The 23,740-nt window shown below is 37.3% G+C and overlaps 1 protein-coding gene across 2 annotated transcripts in view; it reads right to left on the bottom strand.

Annotated features, from left to right (window-relative positions):
- LOC125238686 overlaps nucleotides 1-23,740 on the bottom strand; it is a 104,864-nt gene that overhangs the window by 19,234 nt on the left and 61,890 nt on the right. For both annotated transcript variants that reach the window (XM_048146083.1, XM_048146084.1), the window contains exon 3: nucleotides 7,116-7,211. In XM_048146083.1, coding sequence (XP_048002040.1) covers nucleotides 7,116-7,176 — 61 coding nt within the window. In that variant the 5' untranslated portion in view covers nucleotides 7,177-7,211. The remainder of the gene's footprint in view (nucleotides 1-7,115; nucleotides 7,212-23,740) is intronic.

Genomic DNA, 23,740 nt, shown 5'->3' with positions numbered 1-23,740 from the left:
GTCCGTTTTAAGGAACGTAGACAATATTTCATTGCATGTTTGAGAAAAATAATAATAAGTGTACATACTCGTAGACTGTATTTGTATGTAAAAAAAGTACTGGCATACCTGGCCGGTACCTACGGATGCCGCTGCCAGCGCGCGTCTTTTGTTTTAGTACATATTTTTTCAGTTCCGTTCTGTCATGTCAATGAGCGATAATATATGGTTGATTTTGCACGCTTTTTAAAATAATAATACGTGTACATAGACTGTATTTGTATGTATTCCTGTACTTTTCCGTTTATGTATAGCTAGTTAGCTACATATAAAGTTTTTTAGTGTTTTATTTACCATCGGCAGACTGATCACCTACACAAAGGTAAACTACAAACTAATTATTTACATGCCAATCATTTTACTAAATCGTAGTTGGAAATGCTGCGTATTGGTTACTGGCGGCCTAGCCAAAATAACAAACGTTGACGCTAGAGGTCGATCGAAATCTTTGAGTAATTATGTTAACTAGAGAGGGCACCTCTACTTGATTTTGTGTAACAACACTTAAAGCTGATCAGCACAAACGCGCTTAGTCTGTGCCGAACGGCTGTGGTAGATTGACGTATCGCAATGAAAAATATTTCGTCTAAATAATGCCGTCATGTGTAGTGAGGTACTGTACAAACTGCTCAGGAAAATGTAACAAAAGCCAAGGAGTGACTTTTCATACGTAGGTTTACTGCATTTTTGTTTAAACACGCTTACTTTTTAAAAAATGTATCAATATAAACTCATGCCGAAGCGCCATGTTGCGGCGGCCATGTTTCGTTGAAACCAAAGAGTAAAAAATGCAACAAAAGCAGACGTGACAATATCGCAAGTTAGTTCAAGTTTCCTATCATACATTAAATTATATACATTTATCGACGCAAAAAAGGTTATTTAATTATTATTGTCAGAATTGCACAGTTTTCCGACATGTCGGTCTATAACAGATTCTCAATACGCGTGTCGAATTTCATGTGAGTATGTAAATGTAAGTGCAGTACCTAACATTCCTGAATGAATTTGGGTAGGTAGACGGTCAAGCAAATTATGAGAGTATAAAAACGCGCGAAATTCAAATTTTCTATGGGACGATAAACCCGCGCCCATACATACATGGATGTAGATAAAGTTATGTGTGCGACTATACATAATTAGGCATTAAAACACTCATGTTATCTTATTAACACAACAAAAACAACACTCATGTTTTAATGCCTACCATTATGCAAATGTCACATAAATAACTAATATCCAGTTGCGGCTACGTGTACACATGTACGCTCAGTCCGTATGCAGCTTTAAAAAATGTGGGCATTTAAAAAAATTGGGACTCGGGCATTTCTATTTAAACTTGTACCATGACTCATTTGAGAAGTTGAAAATAAAATTGGCATTATTTGGTATTTTGTCGTGTTATTCTGTTAGAAAATATATTCTAGTTTACGAAACACTGAAGAGAATCGCAATATTTTTAGGATAAACTAGTTAAAATGAATTTTTATTATGATGGGAGAGGTTTTTTGTGGTCCGTTTGGTTACAAATGTTTTTTAGTGTAGGAAATAAAAGACATACTTGAACCAAAGGTTTTAATGTTTAATAGATATAATTCGTATTAAACAAAGTAAAAACAATCATCATTTAATAATACTAATGAAACTTTTTTTATAAAACCGTATTTTAGGTGGTTTGGTTACGGCATGGTCCCAAACCGTACCTTATTTTTAGTTTTATTAAGTAACTACGGGCATTATTGACATATAATGAATAACAATTAATAGAATTAACGAAACCTGTAATTATTAGCATTAAAACCTAAGATTTATAGCTTCTATACTTTAACTAAACAATAAAAAACACTTTTTAACAAGGGGACAATTTCCAAATGGACACCTATGTAACTTAACGGACAAAGTAAGGACGAGATCACAATAAGCAAACATTTCACTCAAATGCTTGCTCAGTAAAAAAACACAGTACGTAGGTACTTGAAATATCAGAACTTATAATATCAATACTTATTAAAAATATATATCACTATTATAATGGCTTTTTATGAAATATACCTAATATCTAATCTTACTTTGGGTAGAGTTTAGTTCTACTAAACATCTGTGGTATCAAATGCGTATTAATCACAGTTACAAATAATAATATTAAAATTAATATTTCTTATCAAAATGAATTTAAGTAATAGTATATTTTAGTCTTAACTCTCTTAGTAAGTAGAAAACACATTAAACGGAGTATTTTCTTAAGTAATGGGAAATATCTTCTATTTAGTAACAAAAATTATCTTATTATTATATAAGGTCATATTTTGTGTCCATAAGATCTGCAAACTAGTATGAATATTACCAAAAAATAAGCATGGACAAAGTCACGGCAAAAAACTAGCTATTCTCAATGTGCACGCAACTTTACCGTGTCAGTTTGGTTACATTTGACTGTCCGGCAATATGTTACGCTGCAAATTGTTTCCAAACGGACGTAACGATTTGTCTAGACCAGAATTAAATCGATTGAAAATAATACAAAACTAACAGCAATATTTAACTTATTTACTTGAGAAATAACTGTATGAGGCATTGATTCATTTAACATCAACAGTTTTTTACTTACCTAACAGTTTAGTTACGTAAAAATTAGAACAAAACGGACCAAACATAGTGGTAAACTTACCTGTCACATGCCAGCACTCCTTGTCGGTCGCGGTTTGGCTGTTTTATTAACCAAAGTGAAGTTAGACAAGGTTTGTCTATGGTCACAGGTTTGCCAGGATTAAAATAAACCTTAAATGTTGGTAAAAAATATTTTGCTACTTAGTTAAAACTGCGTAACCAAACGGACGATCTCGAAACTGGACATTTCGAGGGGACAACGTTTTTATCGAAATTATACCCTGTTACTGTTGATTTTAAAGTTCTTTTTCGTAAAAAATACGTTTTCTACTACTTAAACTATGGTAGAAATGCATTACTTAATGTTACTATCATAGAAAAAAAATGTGTAAAAGTCCAACAAAACTTCGAATCGTGGAAGGGGACAGTACTACAGCCACATTTTACCATATTTTAAAACTTAATTGTAAGTATAAAAAATGGATTTATTATGCATTTTACTTGATAAATGATGCGTCTACTTAATATATTTCAATAAAAACCAACATTTACCCAGTTAAAACTTCAATCTTAAGAGTAAATCGCAAAAAATGTAAGGGGACATGCGAAAACTCGGGGGTACAACTTTAAATAGAAATGCCCACTCACAGAGTTGTTAAAAAAAAGTTAAATCGCTGTCAGTTTTGCAACGATAATTAAGCATGGAATTTCAATAAAAACATCGTGAATTATACTAAGCTATAATCTACGATCGAAATGCATTCTGGCTCTGTCGCGCCAATACGGGAGAGTGACAGAAATAGTAATATAACGATAAAGATATGACTAGATATGCAACGGTCCGGGATATCCGGTCACTATCCGATATACGGCATCCGACCATACCTAACTATCCGGCGGGATACTGGATAGTATCGTTGTATTCGGCCGGATGCCGGATAGTGGTTTAGTGCCAGAAAGCAGAAAACTTGAGTAACATAAAGCATCAAACCACAAAATAATCAAGCTTAAAGACGAGTTTAATCTCAAAAATAAAAAACCGGCCAAGAGCGTGTCGGGCCACGCTCAGTGTAGGGTTCCGTAGGTTTCCGTATTTTTCTCAAAAATCACTGAACCTATCGAGTTCAAAACAATTTTCCTAGAAAGTATATAAAGTTCTACTTTTGTGATTTTTTTCATATTTTTTAAAGATATGGTTCAAAAGTTAGAGGGAGGGGACGCACTTTTTTTTTTTTTATTATTATAAATGGGCTTACTCTTGACCACAGACTAGCCAAAGACAAAGACGTGGCCTACGATGGAGTGAGCTCGCCCAGAAGATGCCTGTTCACTCTTGATTTGAAGGTTGCCGGGTCCTTTAGGAGCGATTATTTCCGAAGATATTAATATTATCAAAAAACGATATTAGCAAACCTTTATTCATTTTTTAATACCTATCCAACAATATATCACACGTTGGGATTGGAACGAAAAAAATCAGCCCCCACTTTACATGTAGGGGGGGTACCCTAATAAAACATTTTTTTCCATTTATTATTTTTTCACTTTATTGGCGTGATTAATATACATATTACTACTAAATTTCAGCTTTCTAGTGCTAACGGTTACTGAGATTATCCGCGGACGAAACGGACGGACGGACGGACGGACGGACGGACAGACAGACAGACATGGCGAAACTATAAGGGTTCCTAGTTGACTACGGAACCCTAATAAAAAGCTGTAGAAAGTAGATACAATAATTGTACGGATTTGTTTTATTTTCTATCGAAAAATAGCATACATCGTGTCAACAACTAGGAACACGTTGCAACCTGCACCGCACATCAGGCCCGCGCACTATCGAGTTCATTCCGATTAAGATAGATAGATAGATCTTTATTTGAATTCCAATATGTTACATGCGCATATACATAATGGATCCTGGAAAGAGTGTAGCATAACCTAACCACAAAATTAAAATTTTGAAAAAACCCCGACCGCGACATAGTGGACCGATTTTCATGAAACATGGCTAAGAACACTCCCGACTAACTCAGCTTTCAGAAAAAAAAAAACCAAATCGGTTCATCCGTTCGGGAGCTACGATGCCACAGACAGACACACACACAGACAGACACGTCAAACTTATAACACCCCGTTTTTTGAGTCGGGGTTAAAAATATTGTTTACAAACATCTAATGACGATAAATTTTACATATTTTTCAAATATATAATTTTGATAAAATAGCACCAATAGTTCTACTTATTATTACCATTTATCTACTTAATTATTTAATATTTATAAGTAAAACTCTAGACCGGATATCCGGCGGTCGCGACAACCGAATGTCCGGTATCCGTTATCCGGCCAAACTACCATCCGTTGCATCTCTAGATATTATTATCATAAGTGTTTTTACATTTGGCTACGTATCCTGCGGTTTCGTTACTCAGTTATTCAGCAGTCCGTGTCGATATTGTAAACGAAATGTGGTTTGGCCCCTTTGCCTACTGTTTCTGTAATTCGCTGTTTGCAGTATTTACTAAGTAGGTATGTGCATTTGCAGTTTGCACGTATGCAGAGCGACAGTTATAGAAGAATCGTTCTGTTCTGTCCGTTCGTTCAAAATGTCTTTGATTTCCATTCTAACTCATCAGATACTGGCTAAATATGTGTTACTTATTTAATTAATTTATATCACATTCACATTATGATCCTCAACCTTTAAAATAATAAAATTGTGCCCAAATATTGATATTTCATATGATGGTTTGTTTACATTGTTGACAATTTCTATTAATAGCGATTTTAGGGACTACTACTACTACTAGTACTACTACTAGTTCAAGTGTGGTATCGTTAGAAAGAACTTAAATTGTAGTGGAGAAAAAAAAATGAGGGAATATGTAAAAAAAAATACCGTTCCCCCTTATCTCCGAAGTTTACCAACGAAAAATTATGAAAATTATACGAAACATTGGGAAACATTTACGCTAAATATTACAAGAAAAATAAAATTGTGTCGGTAGTATAGAAACTTTTTTCTACTTCAAATTAATACAAGAGTAGACGTAAAAAAATCTCTTTCAATTCAAGTAAAAACTGTCGATATCGGTTAACATCATAAAGAATTAAGCCTCAAAATCCAACATACTATACAGTCGCGCAAATTACTTAGCGCATTCACCGAGAGATGGCGCTATACCTATACTTCTAGTCAAGTCTTTAAAGTTACATGAGAAAGATGATGTTTGTACGAATACGGAACCCTCGGTGGGCGAGTCTGTCTCGCACTTGGCCGGTTTTTTCCGTATTATTAATCACCTTAATATTTTAGACTTACGATGATAACATTTAAGGGGCTGACAACACCCAATTGCGTAAAATTGATGTTACTTGCGCAGTTTTTTAAGACAAACTATTAGTCTTAATAAAGCAAGTAAATTATATTATATGTTATTATTCATTAAATTTGAAAGAACATAGCCGTACTCGATACACGATTTAATGAAATCGGCTCAATAGAAAAAAATTGCAAAGATTGGTCTCGAATTCGTCATTAAACGGTTGTGTGTCGTTCAATTATTCACTTAGTTGTCTTTAGTTAATATTATAATAACAAATATAAAACACTATCGAAACATTTTGCACAAATAATGCATCTTTCTATTTTATTTTAATATTTTTCCGCACTTTTCGTACCTATCCGCCCTTTTTTAGTAAATATTAAAGTAACGAAAGGTGTAGGTAGGCGTTAAAGGTTTGGAATAATCCTATTATAACAGTTAAAAGCTTCTCAAACTTTGCCCTGAGCCTGTCAAACCTCCGTCAGTGGGAACACGGTATTAATTATAATTAAATAAATTATAACTAAGATGAAATTATATTTTGTTTGAACCCCAAGGGGGCAAAGTTGTATTTTAACTGTAAAGCTTCAGTGCCACTCTTGGCAAATAAGGGGTTGAAAGAAAACGAAAACATGCAATGAAATATTGTCTTTACGTTCCTTAAAATGGGCTGGGAAGTATCGCTTTTTGGGCGCAACAACTCGAGAAGACTGTAAAGGGATTCCATATTATTTTTCAGGCCTAGGCCTGCAAAGTAACTTTTTTTTATAAAATATTGTCCTTTAGAGCATTTTTTATTTTATTTCATTGTATGTTTGAGAAAAGCTCTATACATGCCTCGGCGTGAAAACGGATTCCCAGCCTCGTATCCCTATCCGGCCTCGCTCGCACGCTCGCTCGGCCGTATATACCCACTTGGCCGGAAATCCTCATTTTCCCGGCCTCTGATGTAATGTACTATTATTACTAGATTCAACTACTTTTATCAATTTTAAAGCAGTTAATTTGATTTTATTCAAGGTCAAATTACTTTACTCACTAGTGGATAAAATGCGTTTTTACTCACTGGTATTAAAGGACAAAACACGTGTTTATGAGCTAGTGAGGGGAAAAGTAAAGTAATGTTAAAGTTTCTTACCTTTAAGCTGGTCCAGGTATGAGAGTTGCCTGTCGCCGTCCATGGGCACTGTCACCTTCATCACTTCGGGCGTGCATTCTATCTGCGATTCTGAACCTGTCGACAAATAATATACTTAATATGTATTTTTTAATTTTAAGCGCTGGTAGCCTAGCGGTAAGTACGTGCAACTTTCTTTCCGGAGTTCGCGGGTTCGAACCCCAGCACCCGCCCCAGCACTCGCACCAATGAGTTTTTCGGAATTTATGTGCAAAATGTCATTTGATATTTGCCAGTCGCTTTCCGGTGAAGGAAAACATCGTGAGGAAACCGGACTAATTCCAATAAGGTCTAGTTTACCCTTCGGGTTAGAAGGTCAGATGGCAGTAGCTTTCGTAAAAACTAGTGCCTACGCCAAATATTGGGATTAGTTGTCAAAGCGGACCCCAGGCTCCCATGAGCCGTGGCAAAAGTGTCGGGATAACGCAAGGAGGACGATGATGTATTTTTTAAATTTTCGAAAAAATAATTCGATTTCAAGTCATAATAAATGTCAAATACCAAAAAAACAGGCAGTTCTGCGACGCGAAACGAATTCGAAACGCCGCGAAAGGTAGTCTGGCTCTGTCGCGACAATATGCAAGAGCGATAGAGATAGATATCTACGAGCATCTCGTTTCGTGAGCGTTTGTGCCATTCGGCCACGTACCCAGAGTTAGAATCGAACCAGTAACCTCTGTTTATGTTTTATCAATCAATTTATCAGTTCTTATAGCCTTCTTTTTGTGGTGTACCGTATCGCGATGTTGTAAGCCGATCTACATATATTAATTACATCAACAGTCGAGTCAGAAAACAACAAAAATGTACTTAATGCTTGGTTTGCATGTTTCAATATGGATGAATATACCTATAATTACACTTTCAATTACATAGTCAATTGGAAAATAAGGGGTTGAAGGAAAACGAAAATAAGAAACTGTGACCACGAAATTTAAGCCAGCCTCTCGCCTACGCCACAATTTACAAAAAACGGGAAGAAAGGGGTGGTGGGTAACCCGGTAATTACAGAAAATGTATGCCTTTTTTTAGGTTATGTGATTCCGTAGTCAACTCGAGAACCCTTATAGTTTCGCCATGTCAATTGTTTTAGAAACACCACGAAATGTTGTAGAAAAAAATAGGTAATTACAGAAAATGTATGCCTTTTTAGGGTTCCGTCAACTAGTCCGTTTCGCCATGTCCGTCCGTCCGTCCGTCCGTCCGCGGATAATCTCAGTAACCATTAGCACTAGAAAGCTGAAATTTGGTACCAATATGTATATCAATCACGCCGACAAAGTGCAAAAATAAAAAATGGAAAAAAATGTTTTATTAGGGTACCCCCCCTACATGTAAAGTGGGGGCTGATATTTTTTTTCATTCCAACCCCAACGTGTGATATATTGTTGGATAGGTATTTAAAAATGAATAAGGGTTTACTAAGATCGTTTTTTAATAATATTAATATTTTCGGAAATAATCGCTCCTAAAGGAAAAAAAAGTGCGTCCCCCCCCTCTAACTTTTTAACCATACGTTTAAAAAATATGAAAAAAATCACAAAAGTAGAACTTTATAAAGACTTTCTAGGAAAATTGTTTTGAACTTGATAGGTTCAGTAGTTTTTGAGAAAATTACGGAAAACTACGGAACCCTACACTGAGCGTGGCCCGACACGCTCTTGGCCGGTTTTTCATTTAAGAGATCGTTTAAATATGATGAAAATGTGTCAGAAACATCATTAAAATAAAATCATAATTTAACCGCCTATTCTACCAGCGGTGACGGGTTAAGAGCCTGTGTGGTGACGGGTTAAGAATTTCACCACCCCCTTTCTTCCCGTGGGTGTCGTAGAAGGCGACTATGGGATATGGGTTAAATTGTGGTGTAGGCGAGAGGCTGGCAACCTGTCACTGCAATGTCACAGTTTCGTTTTCTTTCAACCCCTTATTTGCCAAGAGTGGCACTGAAGCTTTAGTAGTTTCATGTGTTCTGCCTACCCCTTTATGGGATACAGGCGTGATTGTATGTATGTATGTATGTATGTATTCTACCAGCCAACTTTGGGCATCACGTTAAAATTTATATGAAATTAAATTGCTTTGCACTCTTGTGGATAAAATGCAACTTTGTCATAAGTTTCTGAAGAATTAAGAGAGCCTTTCAAATTGTACAAAATTCGAACTTAATGCCAGAAGGCATTCTCTACCATGGTGCAAGAAATAGAACTATGACGAGAAATTTAATACCTACTAACATACATACATACATACAATCACGCCTGTATCCCATAAAGGGTAGGCAGAGCACATGAACTACTCAAGTTTCAGTGCCACGAAAATTGTGACACTACACTTGCGTGTACTAAGTAAACATAAATGCTTATGTATATCCATAGGTATACTTACTAATATCATAAATGGGAAAGTGTGTGTGTCTGTTTGTTTGCCCGTCTTTCACGGCAAAACAGATCGACAAATTAACCTGGCTAAGGGATGGAGACTGACATAATGGACTTTTTTCTTCTTTTCAACCCCCTAATTCCCAAAAATGGGGGGTGGAAGTTTCAATGGAACATTCCGCAATTTAAGAATTTAACGCGAGCGAAGCCGCGGGCAAAAGCTAGTATACAGAGTGGGGCCTGTAGCAAAGGCGAAGAATTGAACTCTAGGCTATTCTCCTTATACTGATCAACATTTGTTCGGCGACTTTTAAAAATAACTTGTATTTTGATTTTTATCACCCTTGAAAGTTTTTTCTAAGAGGTAATGTATTGCGAATTCTGTTAAGTCTAAAGTGTGACAGACAACGTCAATGACAACAATAATGGCGTACATTGAAGCTAATATTTATTTTGTATGAAAAATTAAAAATTTAAAGACTTCATAATTTTTAAAAGTCACTGAACAAATGTTGATCAGTATAAGGAGAATAGCCTACAGTTCAATTCTTCGCCTTTGTTACAGGCCCCACTCTGTATAAAAAAACAAAACCATTACAACTCTAGGAAGCTTTTACTGCATGTGTCTGACCAAGTATCTACAAAAAGCAAAATAGCTCAGTTCTCAAGCGAGCTCATTATTTTTGTGGTGGCCATAGGCGTAGTGATTAGGTGCCGGTTCGATGCCCGTTCCGGCCCGCCGGGTGCGCCCGCGCATAATGAGCGTCTGGGTGCCTAGCCAAGAAACCAGGAACCTGCCTGTACTTATACTCTGTACTTTTAGGTTAAAAGAACGTAAACAACAGTTATTTGTTATACAAGGGGGCAAAGTTGTATTTTAACGCCGATTGTGGAATCGCCGAGCGAAGCGAGTGGTTCGAGAATAGAATCCTGAACTTGCGAGTTTTTTAACACACGAGAAGTAAAATACATTTGCACCCGAGTGTAACACAAAACTTTCCCCTCACTATAGCGAGGAAACTACAACGCAAAAAATGCGTTTATCACTGCTTCCAGTAGTTCCACAGGTGGTAAATCATCTTTTCCCCTCACTAGCTCGGAAACACGTGTTTTGTCCTTTAATACCAGCGGGTAAAAACGCATTTTATCCACTAGTGGGTAAAGTAATTTGACCTTGAATAAAGTCAAATTAATTGCTTTAAAATTGATAAAAGTAGGTAAATCTAGTAATAAAGATGATTTACCACCTGTAGAACTACTGGAAGCAGTGATAAATGCATTTTTTGCGTTGTAGTTTCCTCGCTATAGTGAGGGGGAAAGTTTTGTGTTACACCCGGGTGCAAATGTATTTTACTTCTCGTGTGTTAAAAAACTCGCAAGTTCAGGATTCTATTCTCGAACCACTCGCTTCGCTCGTGGTTCAACTATAGAATCCTTTCACTTGCTCGTTTTTCAATTCCACACTCGGCGTTAAAATACAACTTTGCCCCCTTGTATAACAAATAACTATTATTACTAGATTCACCTACTTTTATCAATTTTAAAGTAGTTAATTTGACTTTATTCAAGGTCAAATTACTTTACCCACTAGTGGATAAAATGCGTTTTTACCCGCTGGTATTAAAGGACAAAACACGTGTTTCCGAGCTAGTGAGGGGAAAAAAAATAGTGCGTGGGAAGCGTACTCCGCGCGAAAGAAGTGAAACTTCGTAACATAATCTCAAAAACATTTTGTCAAGTGACCATCACGTTTTTCGTTTAGTTACAGTCCATCTTTCTATTGTTTTAAATATTTTTCATTGCTATTTGATCAAATTACCTATTGAATAACCTAACCACAAAATTAAAATTTTGAAAAAAACCCCGACCGCGACATAGTGGACAGATTTTCAAAAAACATGGCTAGGAACACTCCCGACTAACTCTGCTTTCAAACAAAAAATAAATAAATCGAAATCGGTTCATCCGTTCAAGAGCTGCGATGCCACAGACAGACACACAGACAGACAGACAGACAAACACACACACACACACACACAGACACACCCCGTCGTTTTTGCGTCGGGGGTTAAAAAACAAACAAACTCATTTTGCAATCGATCTAAATATAAAACACACACATTCCAACCAACCATTCCACCATTCAAAACCATTCTGTCACTGACTGAGTGACTGAGTGAGTTGTGCAACGTAACGCTGACTGAATGTTACGCGCTGAGTGAGTTAGAATTTAACGCAACGTAACACTGACTGAGTGTAATTTTATCGCTCATTTATAAAGATAAAAATCATTTCCATTCGAACGCTAATAAAATATCTAATGGAGCATTCCATGAAAAAATCGCGTATTTTCTGCAAATTGGCTGTGGTAAAAGGGTCTTTTTCTGATGTCATGTGCAGAATGGGCTACTAAACTCATATCTAATTTTGCACAAGAAATGATTGTCTTCTGTAATATTTGACAAAGAAACCAATCTTTAATGGTTTTTGGTATTCAATGTGTACGACAACTAAGTATTTTTAATTTAAAAATGCGAGTACTTTTTTATTTTGGCTACCGAAAACGCTGTCGGCCTTGTAGTGACGTCATAGAATTCATGTCAAATCAATCACTGACATAATGACCTTTATGCCTCGTACTTAAAACTGACAGAAAGTGTTGTTTTCGCACTGAATGACTTCATTCACAGAAAATCTATAGATAACATGGCTGATGTTGTTTTTGCCTGATTACGTAAAAGTTTTCTTTAAGATTATTTTTTTGCGGATTTTAAGTCATAATAAAATATAGTGATATTTTTTTCGGTTAATTGGACAGTAAGTAAGTAAGACAAACTTTAAAAAAGGGTCAAAAAGTATTATGCACAGAAAATTGATCACATGCTTTGAACGTCGAAAAGAAATCGCAAAACACGAAACGCAATGCGTTTGTACGTGAGTCCGTGAAATGCTCCTAATTATCAATAATCTACAAGCGGTCACGGCCGGCGAAGCCACGGTCCGTAACTAGTATGTGACTTGAACCGAGAAATGAGCCACAAAACCTCACTTCCGACAAATGTGGCCTTTTCTTCGACATAGCCACATGTAGAATCACTCACAGAGAGAAATTATACCTTACAGTGAAGAAATAAGTGGTGAAATTTCATTGAAAACTTTTATGGAGTTGTGCGGATTTTATGGAAAAAGAAATGCACTTATTCTTATCAAGATTTGTGGCTGTATTAGTATTGTTTTGGTACTTTTGGTAATTGTAGGTTTAGTGAGTTTAAGTATATGATACACGTATTAAATTTAGTGTAATTTTTAGTACCGTAAACTTAAATTTGACGGTGGCGACGCGTGAAAAATTTCGTACAGAAACTAGAGGTAAGACCAAGATAAGTTTACGTAGTACGATTTTTAACCCCCGACGCAAAAACGACGGGGTGTTATAAGTTTGACGTATTGGTGTGATAGAAAGGGACAAACGAACTTTATCGGCTTGATAACTTTAAAGAACGTTTATGAATAGGTAAGGGGAGGGGATAAATCTTCGCAGATACTTGCTTTCGCTACGGAAGACCAGCGCTGTGGTATTCATATCATAGCATATGCTGAGTGGCGTCCTTTTGTTGCCACTACACAGGCGCCAATGTTTCTTTCACAATCCCTGTTTATTTTTTGTTCTACTGATGCACCATCTATTTTTGCGTTTATCTTTGTGTAACTGGTTTTAGGTGTAATCAGTATCTAGTACCTTAAATGTTTAGAGAGTAAGTTGTTCTTGTAACGTAGGTTAAGGCGCCATATGTAGAATGGTTTATACAATAAATGATTTTTATCTTATCTTATCTATCTTTCGATAGATTAAACAAAGCTTATACAACAATGCATAAAGCATGGCATTCCCTTACCTTATCTCCTAAGGAAGCCAAACGTAAAATATTGTCTCTCCACATAATAGAAGGAATTCAGCTGGCCAATGTCACAATAGCTTAAGCCTCCCATTCACGGTACGATCCGTCGCATCAAATTAATCGATAACCTAACCACAAAATTAAAATTTTGAAAAAACCCCCGACCGCGTCATAGTGGACCGCTTTTCGTGAAACATGCCTAAGAACACTCCCGACTAACTCAGATTTTAGACAGAAACAAACTAAATCTAAATCGTTTCATCCGTTCGGGAGCTACGATGCCACAGACAGACACACACACAGACAGACAAACAGACAGACACGTCAAACTTATAACACCCCGTCGTTTTTGCGTCGGGGGTTAAAAAGACCGATCGACAGTGTATGTCAATATCGTTAACGATTTACTTGATCGCATACGATATCGGACATCGCATGTGCAAGCATGAACATTGCAACCACAGAATATATTGAATAGTATGGTATAGAGCTATCAGTCAAGATTTTCGAATGCAGCGCCATCTATTATTAAGTTACAACTTTTAATATTCAACCAGTCACATAAATAATTATTTCTACACAGACCTATTTGCCAAAAGAGATGACAATAATAATTTACAATTGAATTACATGTAATTACCTATAAAATGTCGTTCGCTAGTTTGCAGGTGGTACAGCGACATCTAGCGAATAATTTGGGCATCAAAAAATACTTATACATTTTACGACAACAAGTCATTACCCAGTTTGCGGGGGTAACAGTGACATCTAGCAAACGACTTGCACTACGGCATATAACTGTTTTTAACGCCCTCTAATATATACGATAATATCAACATTGATATGATTCGACTTACGCTGGATGTGACACTGCCGATAATAACCCACTTAATTAATACCTCAATTTCTTCTAAAATTTTTCCCGAGGCTTGGAAATTGGCGAAGGTGAAGCCAATACCTAAGTCCAGCAAAACTGAGCAGTACAAAGATCTGCGCGCGATTAGCATTCTCCCGGTACTGTCTAAAATAATTGAAAAAATTGTCAGTCAGCAACTGTCTATGTACTTAGAAAATAATAATGTACTACCTAGCATACAGTCCGGTTTTCGTAGTAAGCACGGAACGGCGACTGCCTTGGCTAACGTGACAGATGACATTATCGCGGCATCAGACAGAGGAAAAGGAACTATCCTCGTTTTGCTGGACTTCTCACGTGCTTTTGATTGCCTTAACCCAATACTGCTGCTATCAAAAATGACATACTACGGTGTTTCCGCACAGACGTGTCAGTGGTTTGAGTCATTTCTGACAAATCGCAAGCAGTACGTGGAAATACCGAATAATAAGGGTGAGTTGTCGCACTCATCTACACAAGTGATCAGTCGTGGCACTCCTCAGGGGTCTATTTTAAGTCCTCTGCTGTTTATTCTGTACACCTCAGACCTTGTAAAAAATTTAAAGCACTGTGAAGCACATTTATATGCAGATGACACCCAAATATATTATTCATTTGCACCAGGTGAACTTAGTTCAGCAGTGAGTAAAATTAACGAAGACCTAAATATAGTGGCGGATTGGGCAATCAAGAATAACCTGGTTTTAAACCCGTCTAAATCCCAGTTCGTAGTAATGGGCACTAAATATCAGCGCTTAAAAATCAAAACACAAAAACCAAGAGTCTGCATTAATAAGGAGATAGTCACTGAAGCAGAACACGCGAAAAATCTAGGACTAATCATTGATGGAGAATTGCGTTATATAGAACATGTAAATATAAATATTCGGAATGCATTCTACAGACTTAAGGTGCTATACAATATCCGCAAATATCTATCGATTAAAGCCAGGGAAATTCTAGTAGAGTCACTAGTTCTCTCACTGTTCAACTATGCCGACATTGTTTATGGACCGAGACTACTAGCTATAACAAAGAAGGCCATACAGCGGGTGCAGAACGCATGTGCTCGATTCTGCTATACAGTTCCATGCAGATCACACATCACTCCATTTCTTAACAAATACAATGTTCTGAACATGGAAAATCGAAGACGACTGCATTTGGCTTGCGCCGTTCGGAAAGTGTTAGACCTTGAAAAACCTCGTTATCTGTTTGATAAACTGAAATGGGTAAACGATACGCGCTTAAGGTCGCTCAGAAAATGCACGAAACTATTAACCCCACTTCACAAAACTGCAGCTTTCAGAGGGAGTTTTAAATTTGCCGCCAGTAAGGTCTGGAATGACCTTCCACCCCCATTGCGAGAATCGTCAGCATTTTTAAAATACAAACAATTAGTTCGAACACATTTCTTAAATATCCAAAGTAAATTGTAAACTCCAATTATTATTTAATTATTTATTTATCTATTAATTTACTCATTGGTACCGTTTTCCGTCTTATTTATCTATTTATATATTTATCTTCTCTATGTAATGTCAAGACACAATTAAGTACGCTATTACACACACATTACACCACATACACTACACATACAAACACCACGTACCCCAAAAAGCACAGAAAACCCTACTTTACACATGTTAGCAACGACCGTCCCCACCCCGTCCGGGACCAGTCTGAAAACCAGCGCAGAGCCATTGGCGCTGCACACGCTGAGACTGGGACCCTTTGCCTCATCAAATATACTTGTATAGGTTAACAATAGTTCTTACGTTAAGTTAATAAGTTTAAGTTTGTTTTGTTTGTTATCTTACTTTGTTTGTTATTCTTTCCTTTAAACTGTATAATGTAATGTTTTGTATACTTAGTATTAAGATGTGGCAATAAAGATTATTTTATTTTATTTTATTTATTTACTCTATGGTTGAGTTTCCTAAACATATCCCAAGTACTTACATCAGATTTACTATTTCCTTTGACTGAAAACACCGTGATCGCAACGATGGATCGAAAGTTTAGTGTACATGTAGACGCCTGCGACCAACGATTCGATATCATAATATCTCATACTTACATTGAGACATTTTTTCTTCTAATATAATGAGGAATACGCTGTTAAAATTACACCGTGTCTTGCGTGGGCGACGGTCGCGCGACCGTCGCGCGACCGTCGCCTTCGCGTCTCATACTTCCATATCGATAAGGTTTGATTTCGTATGCGTCGCATCGCCGTCGCGCGACCGTCGCCCACGCAAGCCACGGCGTTATTCGGTTCCCTCATGGTAGTCATGGTACAGTGTATATTGAATACGAGCAAAAACCTATAAAAGCACAAAGTAATGGTCACTTGAACTTTCCCATAATTTCCCCGTACTTAAACAATAGACATTGGCATTTGCATTTGTGACTCTCCGTCTTTAAAGGGTCCTCACCTTCGTGTGTAGTAAGATCTTTTCCAAACATAAATTATGATAGAATGCTATTTATTTGACTACTGGTCTGGCTCAGTCGGTAGTGACCCTGCCTGCTGAGCCGGGTTCGAATCCCGGTAAGGGCATTTATTTGTGGATGAGCACAGATACTTGTTCCTGAGTCATGGATGTTTTCTATGTATATGTATAGGTATGTATTTATCTATTTAAGTATAGTATATCGTCGCTTAGCACCCATAGTACAAGCTTTGCTTAGTTTAGGGCTAAGTTGATTTGTGTAAGGTGTCCCCAATTTTTTTTATTGCACATGAAACGAAGGTGACGGGTTAAAAATTTCACCATCCCCTTTAGGATTTGACAGACTAATATTAATGTACGTGTGTGTGATTTGGTGGGGATCGAAGCAATATAGGTCCGGTCCGGTCGGGCATAGCGTGGCGTGACATTAAGCGGCCGTATACTAGCGCCAACGGTCGTTACATGAACTAAATGACAGAACAGATTTTACATCGAGAGAATGAAGTATAGAGTTTATGGCACTTACCACCAAAAGCGACTAAACTCATCTTTTATAAATGATTTTTAGGGTTCCGTAGTCAACTAGGAACCCTTATAGTTTCGCCATGTCTGTCTGTCCCTCCGTCCGTCCGCGGATAATCTCAGTAACCGTTAGCACTAGAAAGCTGAAATTTGGTACCAATATGTATATCAATCATGCCAACAAAGTGCAAAAATAAAAAATGGAAAAAAATGTTTTATTAGGGTACATGTAAAGTGGGGCCTGATTTTTTTTTCATTCCAACCCCAACGTGTGATATACTGTTGGATAGGTATTTAAAAATGAATAAGGGTTTACTAAGATAATTTTTTGATAATATTAATATTTTCGGAAATAATCGCTCCTAAAGCAAAAAAAAGTGCGTCCCCCCCCTCTAACTTTTGAACCATATGTTTAAAAAATATGAAAAAAATCACAAAAGTAGAACTTTATAAAGAATTTCTAGGAAAATTATTTTGAACTTGATAGGTTCAGCAGTTTTTGAGAAAAATACGGAAAACTACGGAACCCTACACTGAGCGTGGCCCGACACGCTCTTGGCCGGTTTTTTTTTATTTTTTTTTATTTGGTGGGACCAGTGCCATCAGGAAAACTGCCGGTAGCCTAGTGAAAAGCACTGGTGGCTTACGAATATTAAAGAGCATGCGTATTCGAGCCACCAGCATGTGTATTGTATACGAGGCACACATCATAAGTTGGGTTTTGATAACGGAGCAGCCATTCCCAACTTCAACTAATGAATGCGAAGAAGTGAATTATTTGTTTTGTTTTTATAATCTGTTTACTCTGTTATCACTAGTTTTTAAGAGCATGCGACCTGCGTGCGACTTTCAATCCGGAGGTAGCGGGTTCGAACCCCGTCTCATAACAATGAGTTTTTCGGAACTTATGTGCGAAATGTCATTTGTTACAATGAGTTTTTCGGAACTTATGTGCGAAATGTCATTTGATATTTGCCAGTCGCTTTTCGGTGAAGGAAAACATTATTAGGAAACCGGACTAACCCCAATAAGGTCTAGTCACCCTTCGGGAAGGTCAGATGGCAGTCGCTTTCGTAAAACTAGTGCCTACGCCAAATGTTAGTTGTCAGAGCGGACCCCAGGCTTTCAACAGCCGTGGCGAACGCCGGGATAACGCAAGGAGGATGATGAGTGCCAAAAGGACCCTTTGGACATGGAAGGTCACAATTGCATAATGTTGCATTGTAATGCGTTCTCAGTAATGTCGTGAATGCAGTATGCAAGTATTTAATTCGTTTTGCATATTAATTGCCTTTTTATCAGGTAGGAAAGGAATAGCTTTCTATTTCTATTTGCACACAATCCGATTTTGAATTATTTTCTGGGATAAAGGGGACGGTTTTCTATACAATCTTAGCACATTATAATAAAGAGTACTATCGTAGTACTATCGATCTTAGTTCTTTTGGTCTCAGGATATGGCGGGACTTTTATGGAATAAGTAGTTATTTGTTTTACAAGGGGGCAAAGTTGTTGTTTAACCGCTCGTGCAAATATACCCGAGCAAGCGAAATATACCCATAGATATTGGAATCTGGAGAGTTGCGAGGATTTCAAGACACGAAGGTTAAATAAACTTTGCCGCCTAGTGTAACACAAAAATTTCGGCATTTTGTGAATATCAAAGGGCCTTCTGTACTTGTGCTATTATATATTCTGTGATAGACAGTCAATCCCTTTATGCTTTATGCCAGCCAACTTTTCGCATAAAGGTTCATTCGCTTTTGATGGATCAAGAGAGCGTTCAGTTGGTGTGGTGAAAAATAATATCTATTAGGTACTTAGGTATCAAAAGGTCCGCTTTTGTTCTTATTATTTCTTCAATTACCTACCTATAACATTTTGGTATATCTATCTAAATATCACCTGATTAAATCAATATGCGATAACCCAGTGGTTATATGCTACTTGACAGTTGTATGCGTGTAGAATAAGCCCCTAATCCACGCCCTACGCAAGAGTTGAATGCTCACATCGTATCGCTTTATAAATCTAGCTAATAAGGAAATCACCTAGTTAGGAATATACCTTTAATTGCTTTAAGGAAGTGTCGAGCACTTCTGAGGTTGATAATTTATTATAACCTAACCACAAAATTAAAATTTTGAAAAACCCCCGACCGCGACATGGTAGACCGATTTTCATGAAACATGGCTAAGAACACTCCCGACTAACTCAGATTTCAGACAAAAAAAACTAAATCTAAATCGGTTCATCCGTTCGGGAGTTACAATGCCACAGACAGACACACACAGACAGACAGACAAACAGACAAACAGACAGACAGACACGTCAAACTTATAACACCCTGTCGTTTTTGCGTCGGGGGATAAAAAAGGCTCAAAATTCAAATTATCTCATCATCCTCCTTGCGTTATCCGGGCATTTGCCACGGCTCATGGGAGCCTGGGTCCGCTCTGACAACTAATCCCAAGATTTGGCGTAGGCACTAGTTTTACGAAAGCGACTGCCATCTGACCTTCCAACCCGAAGGGTAACTAGATCTTATTGGAATAAGTCCGGTTTCCTCACGATGTTTTCCTTCACCGAAAAGCGACTGGCAAATATCAAATGACATTTCGCACATAAGTTCCGAAAAACTCATTGGTACGAGCCGGGGTTCGAACCCGCGACCTCCGGATCGAAAGTCGCACGCTCTTACCGCTAGGCCATCAGCGCTTCCAAAATTCGAATTATTAAACCTTAGCCCCTATATTTTAAATCATTTTTAACTGTTATGGCTCGTGTGGATGGTTCACCCAACGTCAAGGTTTAGGAAGGCAAGCGTTTTCTGAAAACAATTGGCCGCCGATCCCTGCATTTTCCGCAAATTTTTCGCCTCTTTCCCGACCCAAAAACGTCGAGGTGTTATAAGTTCGACGTGTCTGTCTGTCTGTTTGTTTGCTTGTCTGTCTGTGGCATCGTAGCTCCCGAATGGATGGACCGATTTAGATTTAGTTATTTTGTTTAAAAGCTGAATTAGTCTGGTGAGGTTCTTAGCCATGTTTGATGGAAATCGGTCCAAAATGTCTGAGTTTTTTTTTTTCAAAATTTAAATTATGTGGTTATTTTAGTGCCAACATTTGGTTGACTGTCTATACTTACTTATACACAAATACACTGAACCTAGGAAATACTAGCAATGCCTTGATCTAGCCAAAAGTACTAAATCCAGTTTTGGCATGTGCCGATAAGAGATGTGCCACACCGTTAGATTTATTACGCCTTTGTGGTTGGGACTAAGGGAATTCTTTGGCTATGTGCACGTCTGTGACTGCCTAGAATCCTAGAGACATAAGTTGTTAGAATTTGTTAGAACGACATACCTACATAATTCCGTATAGACAGATAAAGTCTGAAAATTCAATTCAATTCAATTCAAAATATCTTTATTCATGTAGGCCTAGTTACAAGCTCTTATGAATAGTTCATTACATATATGTTATGATCTTAATCTAACCTAATTATCAGAGCAATTTATTGTTGTAATTATTGTTCATAATAATATTGAGTCTATAATATACAATTTCATATAAAAATAATCGCTAAACAAAAAATATATAATTAGGTATATGTATATATAAAAATACATGTCTAGAATATTTCTAGGAAAAATCCAATGTCCAAAAAAATACAATATTAATTTCATCAACAATAATAATAATAAAAAACGTAATAGGGATGTGACGACCCCATCGCCCATTGGTTTTACCAGTGCAATCAGTCAACGCAGGGCAGCTTGTGGCGAGCTGTTGGGGAACAGCGACCCCACGTACCCGAGTGCTCCTGGGGAGTTCTGTTACCCGTAAGGCGGGTGGGTGGGACAGTACTCTCTACCTCTGGCTTGCCTTGGCTGGCCGTCCAGAGTGGAGTCGTTAGGGCTACATGCCCGAGGGGTGGAAGTGAAAATTTGCATAAGACGCGAGTTGGTGCAGTGGCTTCACAGCCACTGGGCAGAAAGCGGTGTACACCTCTCGACACCCTTGAGTTCTCACACCGGTGTTGCCCTTGAGCCATCTTGGATGTCGCTTTTTGTGGGGGCCCATCTTGTGGGGACGAGTCACCGTCTGCCGGAAATAAAATTGGATACCGTTTTATTAGGCAGGCGTCCGGTTTTTTATCCATAGCCCAGTATTTAGTCCATCACTTTCATCAAAATAGACCAGTTCATTTTAGATTCCATTAACTCTCAAATAGTCCTTACACCCTGGCGGGTGTTGCCTCTGCGTGTGTCCCATGATACGGGCAAGGGCAACATCCGCTCGGTGTACCCCTTACATTTCATTAAAGTGTCAAAAGGGCCTCTACGTGTTGGCTTCGGCCCCGCGCACGCCTCCCAAAGGTCCGGAATACCATTGTTCCGTGATGGGAAAAACGTAAAAATAAGAAACCATTTCGAATAACAATTAATCCCACGTTGTTTTATCATTCATGTAGTCTTGTGTTGTATAATAAGCTTTGGAAATGAGTACACGCTTTACATGATTCTTAAATTTATTAATTGACAAGTCAGTAATATGATTCGGAAGTTTATTATAAAATCGAACACAATTACCCATGAATGATTTTTTAATTTTACAGAGCCGTGTGAAGGGCACCGCGAGTTTATGTTTATTTCTAGTATTTATATTAAGTACATCACAGTTTTTCTTAAAATTACAAATGTTTTTATGTACATACATAATATTCTCATAAATATATTGACAATGCACTGTCATTATATTAATGTCCTTAAACTTATCTCTAAGCGAGTCTCTATGGTTCATTTTATATATTGCTCGAATAGCCCTCTTCTGCAGAATAAATATGGTATTTATCTCTGAAGCACTGCCCCAAAGTAAAATACCATATGACATAATGCTGTGAAAGTAACTAAAATAAACTAATCGAGCTGTTTTCACGTCTGTTAACTGACGGATCTTGCTCACTGCAAAAGCTGCAGAACTAAGTCTATTCGAGAGGTTAACAATATGGGGACCCCACTGAAGTTTAGAATCTAAGGTTATACCAAGAAAAACTGTACTATCTACCAGTTCCAATTCCTCATCCTTCACAACGACACTTGTTTGCTCATTCCTTACGTTACTATAAAAAAAAAACGTATCTCGGAATCATCAAGAAAAATCGGCCAAGTGCGAGTCAGACTCGCCCACCGAGGGTTCCGTATCCAATAATCTCATGTTTCTCATATAACTTTAAAGACTTGACTAGAAGTATAGGTAAGTATAGCGCCATCTCTCGGTGAAATTCTTTATAATGTTAACCTGATTTCGAACAGTTTTTACTTTATTAAAAAGATGTTTTTTTACGTAAAATTTCGTATTAATTTGAAGTACGATAAATATACATTCGCAAGGGTGGTTAAATTGGTATCCTAGTTAAAAACTGAAAAGGTTTTGTGAATTAAAAAAAACAAGATACTTGCACGATTTTTTTTCCTGTTATATTTAGCAAAAAAACCAATGTTTCTCAAACTTCGGAGATTGATTTTCGGCTATTTGGGGCATTTTTTTTTTCATTTTAATTAATTAAAAAAACAATATTGCGCAGTATGTCCCTCTAGTGGAATTCAACTGGCATGTTATCATAAGATACACCTTTAGATGCGCGGGCGCCGTTATTTACGCATTTGTAGACAAAGGGATTCCTCGAGTTAGAGGAATTTAGTAGGGTTCGGACCGTTGGAATACTCGGTTTATAATATAAAGGTCCGTTAAGACGATACGGGAGTGATCAATTCTCCATACAAACGCTCTCGACTATTTATACTCTCGACTGTTATTAAGAGCATTTCTTTTTTTTTTTGCCACTTTTATGAAGTGTGATATTTTTGAAAAAAAAAAAATATGCTGTTTCTACTCAAAATTACTAGCCTTTTCAATCCTAGTAGTTAAAAAAATTGTCCCATACAATTTTTTATTATTTTGTTACCATTTTCCGTACATGTTGTATGGGGTAACAAAAGTGGAAAGTAAAAAAATTTATGGAAATTCTGGGACACTTGCTCCCAGTGAGATTCAAAGTACTCGTGATTCTGAGTACAATTGACCTAAAATTCCCTAAAACAATAAAAAAAAAATTATTGGCAAAAAAAAAAGAAATGCTCATAGTAGAGCGGCCAGAGGGTCTCGGAAAAAGTTGATGTGACTGGAGAGTATACTGCTGACAAGTGGTATCATTGCAATCGATAGACTTCACTGAGTACGAAATAATGACTTGTCGCTTTCTCAGACTGTGGAGGGGAGGGGGGGGGGGGGGGGGGGGGGGTTTAACTATGATTTTGTCAAATGAGATGTCATTGGAAAGCTTATACAGTGCCCTTTAAGTTTTGTAGTTATTTTTTATTAATAATAATGCAAAAATATTTTTTTTTTACTATCTTTTTTAGGGTTCC

Source organism: Leguminivora glycinivorella, chromosome 24, assembly GCF_023078275.1.
Source record: "Leguminivora glycinivorella isolate SPB_JAAS2020 chromosome 24, LegGlyc_1.1, whole genome shotgun sequence".
Taxonomy (NCBI): Eukaryota; Metazoa; Arthropoda; class Insecta; order Lepidoptera; family Tortricidae; genus Leguminivora; species Leguminivora glycinivorella.
This window is presented reverse-complemented; position numbering and strand designations above follow the sequence as displayed.